The following is a 12,971-nucleotide window of genomic DNA, read 5'->3' as shown; positions in this document are numbered from 1 at the left end:
CCATTACATTGTCACATTTAACGTGAGATGAATTTCACAAATTCACCTTTAGTTCCTGAAGGCTCAAGGTGTTCTGCTGAATTCATTAAATGATCCCTGTATGATTCAAGTTTCATGTCTATTTATTATGTGTACACCAAAACACAGAGTGAAATGCATTGCTTGCATGAACAACCAACACATCAGAGAATGTGCTAGGGGTAGCCCACAAGGATCGCCACTCATTCCAACACCAACAAATCATGCCCACAATGCTTGGTAAAACAACACAGAACAGAACAAAGCACGGCAAGCAACAAAACAACAACAGCAAAAGAAGCTCCTGTCCTCCCTCCCACCCACCTACGTACATACACAGTCCTCTAACCCAAAGACAGTCCATCTTCTTGGGTCTCCGGCATCCAATGGACTTGGATTCAGATGCGGTTGCACAGATATTGGGCCTTTGACTAACCCAACAGATTCGCAGGCTCAGGCCTCCAGCCAGTGACTTCCGGACTTCTGATTCAACCCTTGGGCTTCAATCCTTGGCATTGACCACAGGAGCCATTCATCACTGAACTCTGATCACACCAATTCGTGAACCTGGGGGTCGTGAGTCCTCATACTTCCTGCCTGCATCCTGTAGGGCATCAAAGAAGGAACCCTGAAATAATCAGGATTCCCATTGCTTTAGTTAGGAAGTATCTAAATGTGAAGACATTGGCGCTTCATGTGGTTTCAGGATTAATTACCTAGTTGTTTTGAACAGATTCTGTTGTTTACTTAAGAGATGACGTGTTTGCAAAATGTTTGGCTGTTGAGACGGATATGCCTCACACTTACTGTTTGTACCATACATTATACCAGCTCAAAGTACATCACTGATTTTCTCTATGGACAAAGTCCAAGTGATTCAGGTTAATAATGTTACTCCTTATCGACTCACTTCTTTTAGATTTTCCCTTTCTTTCCAAATCAATCATTTGTCTTGAAGGTGGAACATAGATAAAGGATGAACCGCCAGCTGAAAAGGGTAGAAACAGGATAGGGAATGTTGACGACATTCAAATCATGAAGCTTTGGCTATGGAGAACTTTGGGAACTTTCAAATGTAAGCAATGGAAAATAATAACCAAGATTTTAGGAATAATATGAAAGCTTTAAATTCACCAGCCTGGATTAGAAACAATCTATTTTGACATAGGTTAAGTATGTTAGGTCTTTTCTCTTTCAGAGCAAAGGAAGATGAGAGGTGACTTGATAAGAAACATAGATTGAGTGGACAGCCAAAGACATTTTTCCCAGGGTGGAAATGGCTAATACAAAGGGGCATAATTTTAAGAAAACACACACAAAATGCTGGAGGATCTGGAGGAAGGTGCTTGGAGGAAATTATAGGGGGATGTCAGAAGCAGGTTCTTTAGGTAGAGCATGGTGGGTGCATGGAACTTGCTGCAGGGGTGGTTCTAGAGGCAAATACATTAGAGCTATTTAAGAAATTTAGGAATTTAATGAATCTTTGGAATTCTCTACCCAGGAAGATCGTGCAGGCTCAATTCACTTTCAAGTATTGGAGTGAATACTTGAAGTAAATGGAGCTGGATGATCAGCCAGAACTTGACAACGGGAAGAGGTTAAAGTCACTGACTCCTGGTACCAAATCTTCTGCTTTACCTTGAGCATAGCTCCACTCTCCTGCCGGATGCAGGTCATCACCAGCCTTCGGCAGCATTCAATTCCTGATACAAAAGCCTGAAAGCATGTTATCACCAGGCTCAAGGACGACTTCTACTCTGCTGCTATAAGACTATTGAATGGTTTCCTTGACCTCACAACTACCTTGTTAAGACCTTGGACTTTATTATCTGCCTGCACTGTCGTTTTGCTGTCGACGTTGCACTTTATTCTGCCTTTATATACAATATATATACAGTACTGTGCAAAAATGTCAGGTACATATATACAGTGCCTGTAAAAAGTATTCATCCCCCTTGTTAGTTTTGATGCTTTGTTGTTTCACACCATTGAATCACAGTGGATTTAATTTAAGCCACCCGTCCCACACCCCTCCCGCGGCACTCCACCATCACCATTCCCAATATTCTTTGCTCCTGTCAGATTGACAAACTCACTCTCCACTCCACGGAGTACTGTGCATATAAATATATATAACTATACAAAAATATACAGTCGTGGCTATCCCCTGAGGTCGAAGATGATGGTCTTCATTCTGTTGATCTACTTATGGGCTCTCAAGTGGCTTATGAGTCCAATCTTGATTTTGAAAGTTCTTCCGCATTCAGGACAGGTAGTTCCAGATGGCAGATTGGGCTTTGGTTGTTGCTGCCTCTCTTTCCATTTTCTTCTCTTTTCTTCTAATTCTGCACATCTGTTGGCTTCGAAAGTTGCTGTTCCTTTTCGCATGATGGCTTGCCAGAGTTTCCTGTCCTTGGCATTGGTGTCCCAGTTGCTGATGTCGATGTTACATTTCTTCATGTTGGCTTTTAAGACGTCTTTGAATCTCTTCTGTTGCCCGCCTCTTTTACGCTTGCCTTCTTTAAGCTGGGAGTAGAAGATTTGTTTCGGCAGACGTTCGTCTTTCATCCGAACAGCATGACCGCTCCATCCTAGTTGGTTCTTGATGACATAGGCTTCAATGCTTGTTGTTTTTGCTTCATTTAGCACACTGAGACTGGTTCTTCTATCTTCCCAGCTGATATTTAAGATTTTTCGAAGACAGCATTGATGGAACTTTTCAAGTGCCTTCAGATGTCGTCGGTATGTTGTCCAGGTTTCTGATGCACACAGGAGCGTTGGGATTACCACTGCTTTGTACACTAACATGTTGGTGTCTGTTCGGATGTCACGATCATGAAAGACTCTTGTTCGGAGACGTCCAAAAGCTGTTCCAGTGCATTTAAGACGATGTTAGATCTCGTCATTAAGGTCGACATTGGAGGAGAGGAGACTTCCAAGATACGGAAAGTGGACCACGTTTTCCAGGGTTGTTTCACCAAGTTGAATTGATGGTTCTATCCGATTTGTCTCAATTGGTGACCGTTGATAGATGATCTGAGTCTCCTTGGAATTGATGATAGGTCCAAGTTTCGTGTATGCACGGTTGAAGGCAGTCAGAATCTGTTGTAGGAAATATATAGTATATATATATTATATAAATTAAAATAAGTAGTGCAAAAATAGTGAGGTAGTGTTCATTGGTTCATTGTCCATTCAGATATCTGATGGTGATGGGGAAGAAGCTGTTCATAAAATGTTGAGTGCGGACTTTCAGGCTTCTGTACCTCCTCCCTGAGGGGAGTAATAAGAAGAGGGTATGTTCTGAATTTTACAGTGTCCATCATGAATAATGCTGCCATTTTGAACATAGAACAGTACAGCACAGGAAAATGCCCTGTAGCCCACTATGTTGTGCCAAACTAACAAAATTAATCACCAACTGCCCAACTAAACTCACCCCTTCTACAGATACAAGGTCCATATATTTTACGTGTAGGCACGTGGCCAAGTGGGTAAGGCATTCGACTAGCGATCTAAAGGTCGTGAGTTCGAGCCCCAGCCGAGGCAGCGTGTTGTGTCTTTGAGCAAGGCACTTAATCACACATTGCTCTGCGACGACACAGGTGCCAAGCTGTATGGCCCCTAATGCCCTTCCCTTGGACAACATCAGTGGTGTGGAGAGGGGAGACTTGCAGCACAGGCAACTGCTGGTCTACCATACAACCTTGCCCAGGCCTGCGCCCTGGAGAGTGAAGACTTTCCAGGCGCAGATCCATGGTCTCGCAAGACTAATGGATGCCTCAATATTTTACATTTCCTGCTCATTCATGAGCCTGTCTGTGAACTTCTTGACATCTCAATCAGAATCACCTCTATTACAGATGGTTAAATAAATAGGCTTGCCAGCACACTGTGTAAGGGTGATTCCTCATGTAGGGGCGCTTTTGACTACTTGAAATTCTGAAAAATGAAATTTCTTGAATCTCTGTTTTGTTTATATTATAACCTTTATCTTGGCCGCTGGAATGAAGACCAAATCTTGGCATTGATTAACCTTTAAGGGAACTTTTATATTTTAAGCCTCTTTTGCAGAGTTTTGATGGATGAGTGTCATTACCACCACACTATCAAGTATTTGATGGCTCTGGGCTTGTACTTACTGGAGTTTAAAAGAATGAGGGAGAATCTCATTAAAACCTACCAAATATTGAAAGGCCTAGATAGAATGGATGTGGAGAGGATGTTTCCTATAGTGGAGGAGTCTACGACCAGAGGACACAGATTTAGAATAGAAGAGCGTCCTTTTAGAATAAAAATGAGGTGGAATTTCTTTAGCCAGAGGGTGGGGTATCTGTGGAATTCTTTGCCAAAGGAAACCAAGTCATTGGGTATTCTGTATGTAAAGCTGAAGTTGATAGGTTCTTGATGAGTAAGGGTGTCAAAGGTTATGGAGAGAAGGCAGGAGAATGGGATTGAGAGGGCTAATAAATCAGCCATGGTGGAATGGTGGAGCAGATCCGATATGCTAAATGGGCTAATTCTGCTCCTATGTCTTATGAGCTCCTCCAGCATTTTGAGCATGTTGCTTTGGATTTCCAGCATCTGCTGAATCTCTTGTGATTAAGATTCAAATCCATTTCAAGAAGCAAGAGCATAATCCAGAATAATCTGCAGTGAGAGAGAATTTCATTGTTAGGAGAGTCGTACCAGATATGATTCAGATGGCTGTTCACTTATCCTTCAGGTGAATATGACAAACTTGCTGAGACAGTGCCATTTTCAAGTGCTTTGAGATACCTGCTGAAGTAGTCGGAGGTCATTGAGCCACAGCTCCAGTTCCATAATACTTTCTCTCGGGAGCCGCAGCTCGGTGCACCTGATGTATATGTGTTTATCTAGGAGACTGGAGGTGTCCTAGACTTCTCACATCCCACACAGGCTACAAAATTCTGCCCCTGGAGCCATTTTGCTCTGCCCAGACAGATGACGACTGAAGAAATAAGAACAAAAAGAGAAAGTTGCCAGATACTTTACCACACCCAAACTTGATTTGGAGATCAGAAATGCTATTTGAGATGATGTGATCTCCGGAAAGCCATCTCAAGGGCGAAGTGGAGATTCTGGACTAGACTGGAATCAATGAGGGATGCTTGACAGCTGTGGCAGGGTTCGAATGCCAACTTCCTCCAAAGTTAAATCTTGCAACATAGGGGACAGCAGAGCTTCACTTTCAGCTGAGCTCAATGCCTTCTCTGCTCGCCTTGACCACCAGAACAAGAGGAACCATCACGCACCCCCATGTCTCCCGGTGATTCTTCAGTCTCAGTATCTGAAGATGACATGCGGGCTGCCATCAAGAGAGTGAATCCAAGAGGAGCCATCCGGTCCGGATGGAGTAGCTGGCTGACTACTGAAGACTTGTGCTTATCAACTGGCTGGTGTATTCACGGACATCTTGAACATCTTGCTCCAGCAGTGTGTGGTACGCACCTGCTTCAAGCAGGCTTCAATCATACCAGTGCCCAAGAGGAGTGTGGTGACCTGTCTAAGTAACTATCGCCCAGTGGCACTTACATCCACAGTGATGAAGTGTTTTGAGAGGCTGGTGTTGAAACATATCAGTTCCTGTCTGAGTGGTGACTTGGATCCACTCCAATTTGCCTACCGAAGCAAGGGGTCTACAGCAGCCACAATTTCAATGGCTCTTCACACTACCTTGGAAAAGCTGGACAGCAAAGGTGCATACATCAGGATGTTCTTTATTGATTACAGCTCAGCATTTAATACCATCATCCCCTCTAAACTAATCAGTAAACTCCAAGACCTGGTCCTCTATACCCCCTTGTGCAATTGGATCTTGAATTTCCTCACTTGCAGACCCCAGTCAGTTCAGATTGGAAAAAAAACATCTCCTCCACCATCTTTATCAGCACAGAAGCACCACGGTGATGTGTGCTTAGCCTTGTGCTCCACCTGCTTTGCACCTATGACTGTGCGGCTAAGTTCAGCTCCAACACCATATACAAGTTTGTTGATGAGACCACTATTGTGGGCTGTATCAAAGGCGCCGGGGCAGATTGAATATTTGGCTGAGTGGTGTATTAACAACAACCTCTCACTCAATGTCAATAAGACCAAGGAGCTGACTGCAGATTTCAGGAGTGGGAAACCAGATGTCATGAGCTAGTACTCATCAGAGGATCAGAGTTGGAAAAGGTCAGTAACTTTAAATTCCTGGGTGTCAGTATCTCAGAGGACCTGTCCTGGAACCATCATATAAATATAATTGCAAAGAAAGCACACAGCACCTCTATTCCTCAAGAGTCTGTGGGGATTCAACATCATCAAAAACCTTGGCAAACATCCATAGATGTGTGGTGGAAAACATGCCGACTGGCTGCATTGCAGCTGGTATGGGAGCACCAATTCCTTCGAGTGGAAAATCCTACAAAAGGTAATGGATTCGGCCCAGTACCGCATGGGTAAAGCCCCCCCAACCATTGAGCCCGACTGCATGAAACGTTCATCATCAAAGATCCCCACCACCCAGGCCCATGGCCTTTTCTCACCGCTGCCATCAGGTAGAAGATACGAGAGCCTCAGGACTTGCACCACTAGGTTCAAGAACTGTTGCTACCCCTCAACCATCAAGCTCTTGAATAAAAGGGGATACCTACACTCATTCTATTTGCGGTGTTCCCAGAACCAATGATCTCACTTTAAGAACACTTTATCTTGTTATTTCATGCTCATTATTTATTGCTATTTATTTATATTTGCATTTGCGCAGTTTGTTGTTCATTGATCCTGTTTATAGTTACTGTTCCATAGATTTGCTAAATATGTCCACAGGAAAAAGAATCTCAGGGTTATATGTGGTGGCATGGATGTACTCTATTAATAAGTCTTGCTTTGTCTTTGGATGAGGAGTGACCTATCGAATGGTGAAAGGTCTTGATAGAGTTGATGTGGAGAGGATGTTTTCTATGGTGGACAGTCTAGTACCACAGGACACAGCCTCAGAATAGAGAGGCATCCTTTTACAACAGAGATGAGGAGGAATGTCTTTAGCCAGAGAGTGGTGAATCTGTGGAATTTGTTGTCAGAGGCAGCTGAAGGCATCAAGTCTTTACGAATATTTAAGGCAGAGTTTGATAGATTCATGATTGTCAAGGTATAAAGGGATATGGGGAGAAAGCAGGAGACTGGGCTGAGAGGAAAGATATCTCAGTCATAATGAAATGGCAGAGCAGACTCAATGGGTCAAATGGCCTCATTTTGCTCCCATGTCTATAGTTTAATGGTCCTATGGTTTTATTAAGGGTGGTGGTGATAAATCACTGATCATGTCAATAGGTGTGATGGCAATGTAGAAGCAGGGACAGCTTGTTCCTAGAGGGTCCTCCTCTGACAAGATGCTTGGAGTATGGTTTTATCATAATGGACACTCAGACTTGGGGCAGGCACTGCATTAAAGCAAACATGTTCTTCACCATTCTCGAGTGTTACAATACACAGCTAGTAATTAATGTTTATCTACATTCTTTCTTATGGTTTATTGACTGCCTGTTCACAGTTCAAGAGATAAGAACCTCCATAGGCTTGTGATGCTGAATGTGTTCTCTGACCTCTTGTAAAGGAACCTGATTAAAATTGCTTTAATCAATATGGAAGTGATAGGTCTTCCACCAATCGAAGTGACCATTTTCAATTTTTGACAGCTATATTAGGGAGGCGAGTGCTTATAGGAAGGCTTCACTTCAAGGTGCGTGTATCGGTCGCAAGACGAAGAGCAACATGAAGTCCTTCAAAAATAGGAGGATGCTCAGCACTTTCGAAATACTGCTCATTAGCTTGTTCCTCCTGCTGCTGGTGGTGTGTGTGGGTCTAATCGTCGTTGCTTGGCTCGCAATCCACCGGCCCCAAGGCCAGGGTGAGTCTACTCTAAATACAGTTTGATCCACGGGTTATCAAATCAGGTCAGGACTTTATTACCTGGAGATGAGGGGAGTTTTGATAGGGGTATACAAAATTATGAGAGGTATAGGTAGGGTAAATGTAAGCAGGCTTTTTCCACTCCGGTTGAGTCAGACTAGAATTGAAAGTCATTGGTTGTGGCGGACCGCACATGCGGGACTCGAACCGCCATCGGGAGCCGTGGGCAGACACGCGATAAAGCGTTTGGGACTACTCACTCGGGGTGGACCTTCCGGGGATAGTCTGATGCACGTCCGCCCCGCGGGTCGCAGGGGCCCATGGAAGGGGAGATATAAGCGCGCGATTTTGAATCAGTAAAGGCATTCTGAGTTCAGCTCTCTCTGCCTCTGTGTGTTTCTTTAGTAGCGTGTTTGCGCGTGACTACATTGGTGACCTCAATGTTCCAGATAGCATCTGGAGCCGGCGACTCAGCGACAGCCATGAGTTCGAGCGACTCGCACAACGCGGTCTCTCTGAAGCTCCTGACTTTCTGGGCCACTCAGCCCCACACTTGGTTCGAGCAGGCTGAGGCCCAGTTCAATATCAGAGACATTATAGCCGACGCCACGTGGTACTACTACGTGGTCAGCACGTTCAACCAGGAGACGGCAGGCCGGATCATCGACTTCCTACCCCAGCCACCAACGGAGACAGGTACACTGAACGTAAGGCGCTTCTGATCCGTACCTTCGGGCTCTCCCGCCGCGAACAGGCCGTGTGGCTCCTACACATGGATGGCCTGGGCGACCGCATGCCATCCAAGATCATGAATGATCATGGACGGCCATAAGCCATGCCTTTTATTTGAACAGTTGTTCCTCGAGCAAATGCCAGAGGACATTCGCCTCCTCCTCGTTAGTGAGGAGTTCAGCGATCCTGCAGGGTTGCGGCTAAGGCAGACATCCTTTGGCAGAGCAAGCAACGTGGAGCAGCCTCCACTGGCCTAGCCACGATCGCGCACTCCAAAGCCCAGGCCCCACAACCGAAGCTGTTGAGACCCATGGGGGAGAAAGACAAAAGTTCGGAACAATGGTGTTTCTATCACCAAAGATGGGGCTCAGGCACGCGCTGCTACCGTCCACCATGTGCTTTTCCAGGAAATGCCAGGGCCAGCTGTCGCTAATTGCTATGACGGCTGGCCACCAAGACAGCCTCCTGTACCTCTGGGACCGACGCTCCGGGCGGCGCTTCCAGGTAGACACCAGGGCCGAAGTCAGCATACTTCCCCCCCCTCGAACATGGACACTCGTAACGCGGTCCCAGGCCCCGAACTCACCGCTACAAATGGCACCAGTATTCGGACGTACGGCCCGCGAACTACCGCACTGCATTTCAGGCCCAGCCGTTTCACTTGGACTTTCACGTTGGCAGCAGTGTCACAGCCACTACTAGGGGCAGATTTCCTACGAGCCAACTGCCTCCTGGTCAACCTAAAAGGCCAGCATTTGGTCAACGCTGAGACGCTCCGGACTTTCCAACTCGGAGTAGGCAAGCTACCAGCCCTCCACCTGGATTCCGTGACCCTCTTGGGTAACGGATTTGCCAGGGTGTTGGTGGAATTCCCCTCCATAGTCACCCCGCAGTTCTCCACGGCCGACCCCAAGCACGGCGTGCAGCACCACATCCCCACGCAACGACCGCTGCTGCATGCTCGGGCTCGCAGGCTCCCACCCGACAGGCTCCATCTCGCCAAGGAGGAGTTCCGTAAGATGGAAGAGATGGGAATCGTGCGCCGCTCAGACAGCCCGTGGGCATCCCCGCTGCACATGGTGCCCAAGTCCGCAGGAGGATGGAGGCCCTGCGAAGACTACAGAAGGTTCAACGACGTCACGACCGTCGACAGATAGCCGGTACCCCACATCCAGGACTTCACGGCGAACCTGCACGGAGCGACCGTCTTCTCGAAAATCGACCTGGTCAGGGGATACCATCAGATCCCAGTGCACCCCGACGACATGCCCAAGACAGCCCTCATCCCCCGATTCGGCTTGTTCAAATTCCTGAGGATGCCTTTCGGTCTCAAGGATGCAGCCCAAACTTTCCAAAGGTCCATGGACTCAGTGGGACGCGGCCTGGATTTCATTTTCATTTACTTGGATGACCACGGACTGGCAATCAATCCAGCGAAGTGCCAGTTCGGGCTGACGGAGATCGACTTCTTGGGCTCTTGGGCCACAGAGTCAACCGACGTGGCGCAGTTCCCTTACCGGACAAGGTCCAGGCCATCCGCCAGTTCCCCAAGCCCAGCACGGTCAAGGGCCCGCAGGAGTTCATAGGGATGGTCAACTATTATCACCGGTTCGTGCCGGCGGCGTCACGCATCATGAGACCCTTGTTCAGCCTGATGGCCGGCAAGGCCAAAGAAGTGGCATGGGACGCGGAGGCCACGGAGGCGTTCAAGCAGGCCAAGGAGGCACTGGCAAAGGCACCCGAGAGTCAATGTACCCACGGCACTCACAGTCGACGCTTCCGACACAGCAGTCGGCGGAGTCCTGGAGCAGCTTGTCGAGGTCCAGTGGTGACCATTCGCTTTCTTCAGCCGGCACCTACGGCCACCAGAGGTGAAGTACAGTGCTTTCGACAGAGAGTTGCTAGAGCTCTACCTGGCTGTCCGGCATTTCCGGTACTTCCTCGCGGGAAGGGAGTTCACCGTGTATACAGACCACAAGCCCCTCACCTTCGCACCGACCAAGGTATCGGACCCATGGTCGGCTCGGCAGCAGAGGCACCTGTCCTTTATTTCAGAATTCACCACGGACCAGCAGCATGGAGGCACCGGGTGTTTGACACGCTGCACGACCTGGCCCACCTGTCCATCAAGCTGATAGCGGACAGATTCACCTGGCACGGTTTGCGCAAACAGGTCAGACACTGGGCCAGGACCTGCGTACACTGCCAGACCGCCAAAGTCCAGCGGCACGTAAAGGCTCCCCTCCAGCAGTTCCAGCCAATGCACAGGAGATTCCAACACATCCACGTGGACATCGTCGGCCCCCTGCCAGTCTCCCAGGGCACCAGGTATATCTTTACCATGGTAGACAGGTTCACCAGATGGCCAGAAACCGTACTGCTCGCAGACACGTCCACTGAGTCCTGCGCCAGGACGCTCATTGCAAACTGGATCGCCAGGTTTGGCCTCCCAACGGACATCACCTCGGACAGAGGGGCGCAATTCACGTCTGGTTTGTGGACAGCACTGGCGCAGCTCCTGGGTACCCAGCAGCATCACACCACAGCGTACCATCCCCAGTCCAACGGTTTGGTACAGCGAATCCAGTGGGATCTCCAGTCCGCCCTGATGGCGCCTCAGGGGCCCCAACTGGACAGATGAGCTTCCCTGGGTCCTACTGGGCATCCGCACAGCCCCCAAGGAGGACCTGGACACCTCCTCGGCGGAATTGGTCTATGGCGCCCCCCTGACAGTCCCAGGCGAGTTCATACCAGAGACCCAAGTTTCGGAAGAAACTCCAGCAGCAGTGCTAACGAGGCTGCGGGACAAGGTAGGACGCTGGCACCGGTCCCGACCTCCAGGCGTGGTCCCACGCCATCCTTCACCTCTAAAGACCTCCGAGACTGTGGGTATGTTTTTACTCACAGGGGCATGCACAGGTCACCTCTACAGTGGCCATACGAGGGACTCTTCAAGGTGATCCGGCACAACAGAACCACGTGTGTCGTGGAGGTGGGTGGCCGGGAAGAGAATTTTACAGTGGACCGCCTCAAAGTGGCGCACTTGGACATTGAGCAACCAGTGAGGGTACCCGCACCGCGCCGGCGAGGCCGGCCACCCAGACAAGCCACGCAGACTGGGGGCTCTACTCCCCCAATGGACGTTTCTGGGGGGAGGGGGTAGTATGGCGGCCCGCACACGCGGGACTCGAACTGCCATCAGGAGCCATGGGCAGACACACGACAGCGCGTTTGGGACTACCCGCTCAGGGCGGACCTTCCGGGGACAGTCTGATGTCACGTCTGCCCCGTGGGTTGCAGGGGCCCATGGGAGTGGAGATTTAAGCGCGCGATTTTGAATCAGTAAAGGCATTCTGAGTTCAGCTCTCTCTGCCTCCGTGTGTGTTTGCACGCGACTACAAGGTTAGTGGGCAGAATAACAGTTTGGCATGGATTAGGTGGGCCGAAGGGCTTATTTTGTGCTGTTGTATTCTATGATTACAAAATTCTGCAAGTGCTGGAAATCATGAGCAACGTAGGCAAAAAGCTGGAGGAACTCAGCAAGTCAGGCAGATCTGTGGAAGGGAATAAACAGGTGACATTTCTGGAAGAGACCCTTCATCAGGATATGTGGGTCTCCGCCCAAAACGTGGAATGTTTATTCCTGTCCACACATGCTGCGGGAAGAGGTATGACCTAGTTGGTGGCGATACTTGATATCAGATTTTGCTGCCTTGAGGCAGCACCATATGTACATGCTTTCTGTGGTGAAGAGCGAGTTGATGGACTTGGCTGAGAGGAAGAGGTAGTCAGGTAGCATTTGGTGTTGGTGAATTGACAAAGGATCGATTGCTGACTCTGCTTTTGGAGATCTTTGACAAGTGAGACTGTTAGAACCCCTGATCATAAGTTGTATCAACCTACTCCAGAGAAAATGTCTCTAGTGATTCACCCTATTCTTAACACTGCCTAGAATCCAAAATAGGTTTTGGTGTTGAAGCGCTGGTAATCAATAATTGGTTTATTATTGTCACATATAATTAGATGGAGTGAAAAGCTTTCTTTGCATGCCTACCAGCTAGATCATTCCATACATAAATGCTTTGTGATACTACGAAAGGAAAACAGAATATAATGTTACTGTTACAGTGCAGGTAGACAAATACAGTAAATGGGCAATAATGAAGTGCATTGAAAGATCATTATTTTTATTATTATTATTTTTATGAGGTACAATGAAAAGTTTTATAAAAGTTGGATATAAATATACCTTGAGCCTGGTGGTATCTGCATATGTTGCATACAATGGGATATGTTTGCAAACA

At 48.0% G+C, this 12,971-nt stretch overlaps 1 protein-coding gene across 1 annotated transcript in view; it reads left to right on the top strand.

Annotated features, from left to right (window-relative positions):
* The first annotated feature begins 11,578 nt into the window (after positions 1-11,578).
* Positions 11,579-12,971, top strand: part of tmprss15 (transmembrane serine protease 15) — a 97,771-nt gene continuing 96,378 nt past the window's right edge. Inside the window, exon 1 of the mRNA XM_072262179.1 lies at positions 11,579-11,728. Coding sequence (XP_072118280.1) covers positions 11,579-11,728 — 150 coding nt within the window. The remainder of the gene's footprint in view (positions 11,729-12,971) is intronic.

Source organism: Mobula birostris, chromosome 6 (assembly GCF_030028105.1).
Source record: "Mobula birostris isolate sMobBir1 chromosome 6, sMobBir1.hap1, whole genome shotgun sequence".
NCBI classification, from domain to species: Eukaryota; Metazoa; Chordata; class Chondrichthyes; order Myliobatiformes; family Myliobatidae; genus Mobula; species Mobula birostris.
The sequence above is the reverse complement of the archived record's forward strand: the minus strand, read 5'-3'. Positions and strand labels throughout refer to the sequence as shown.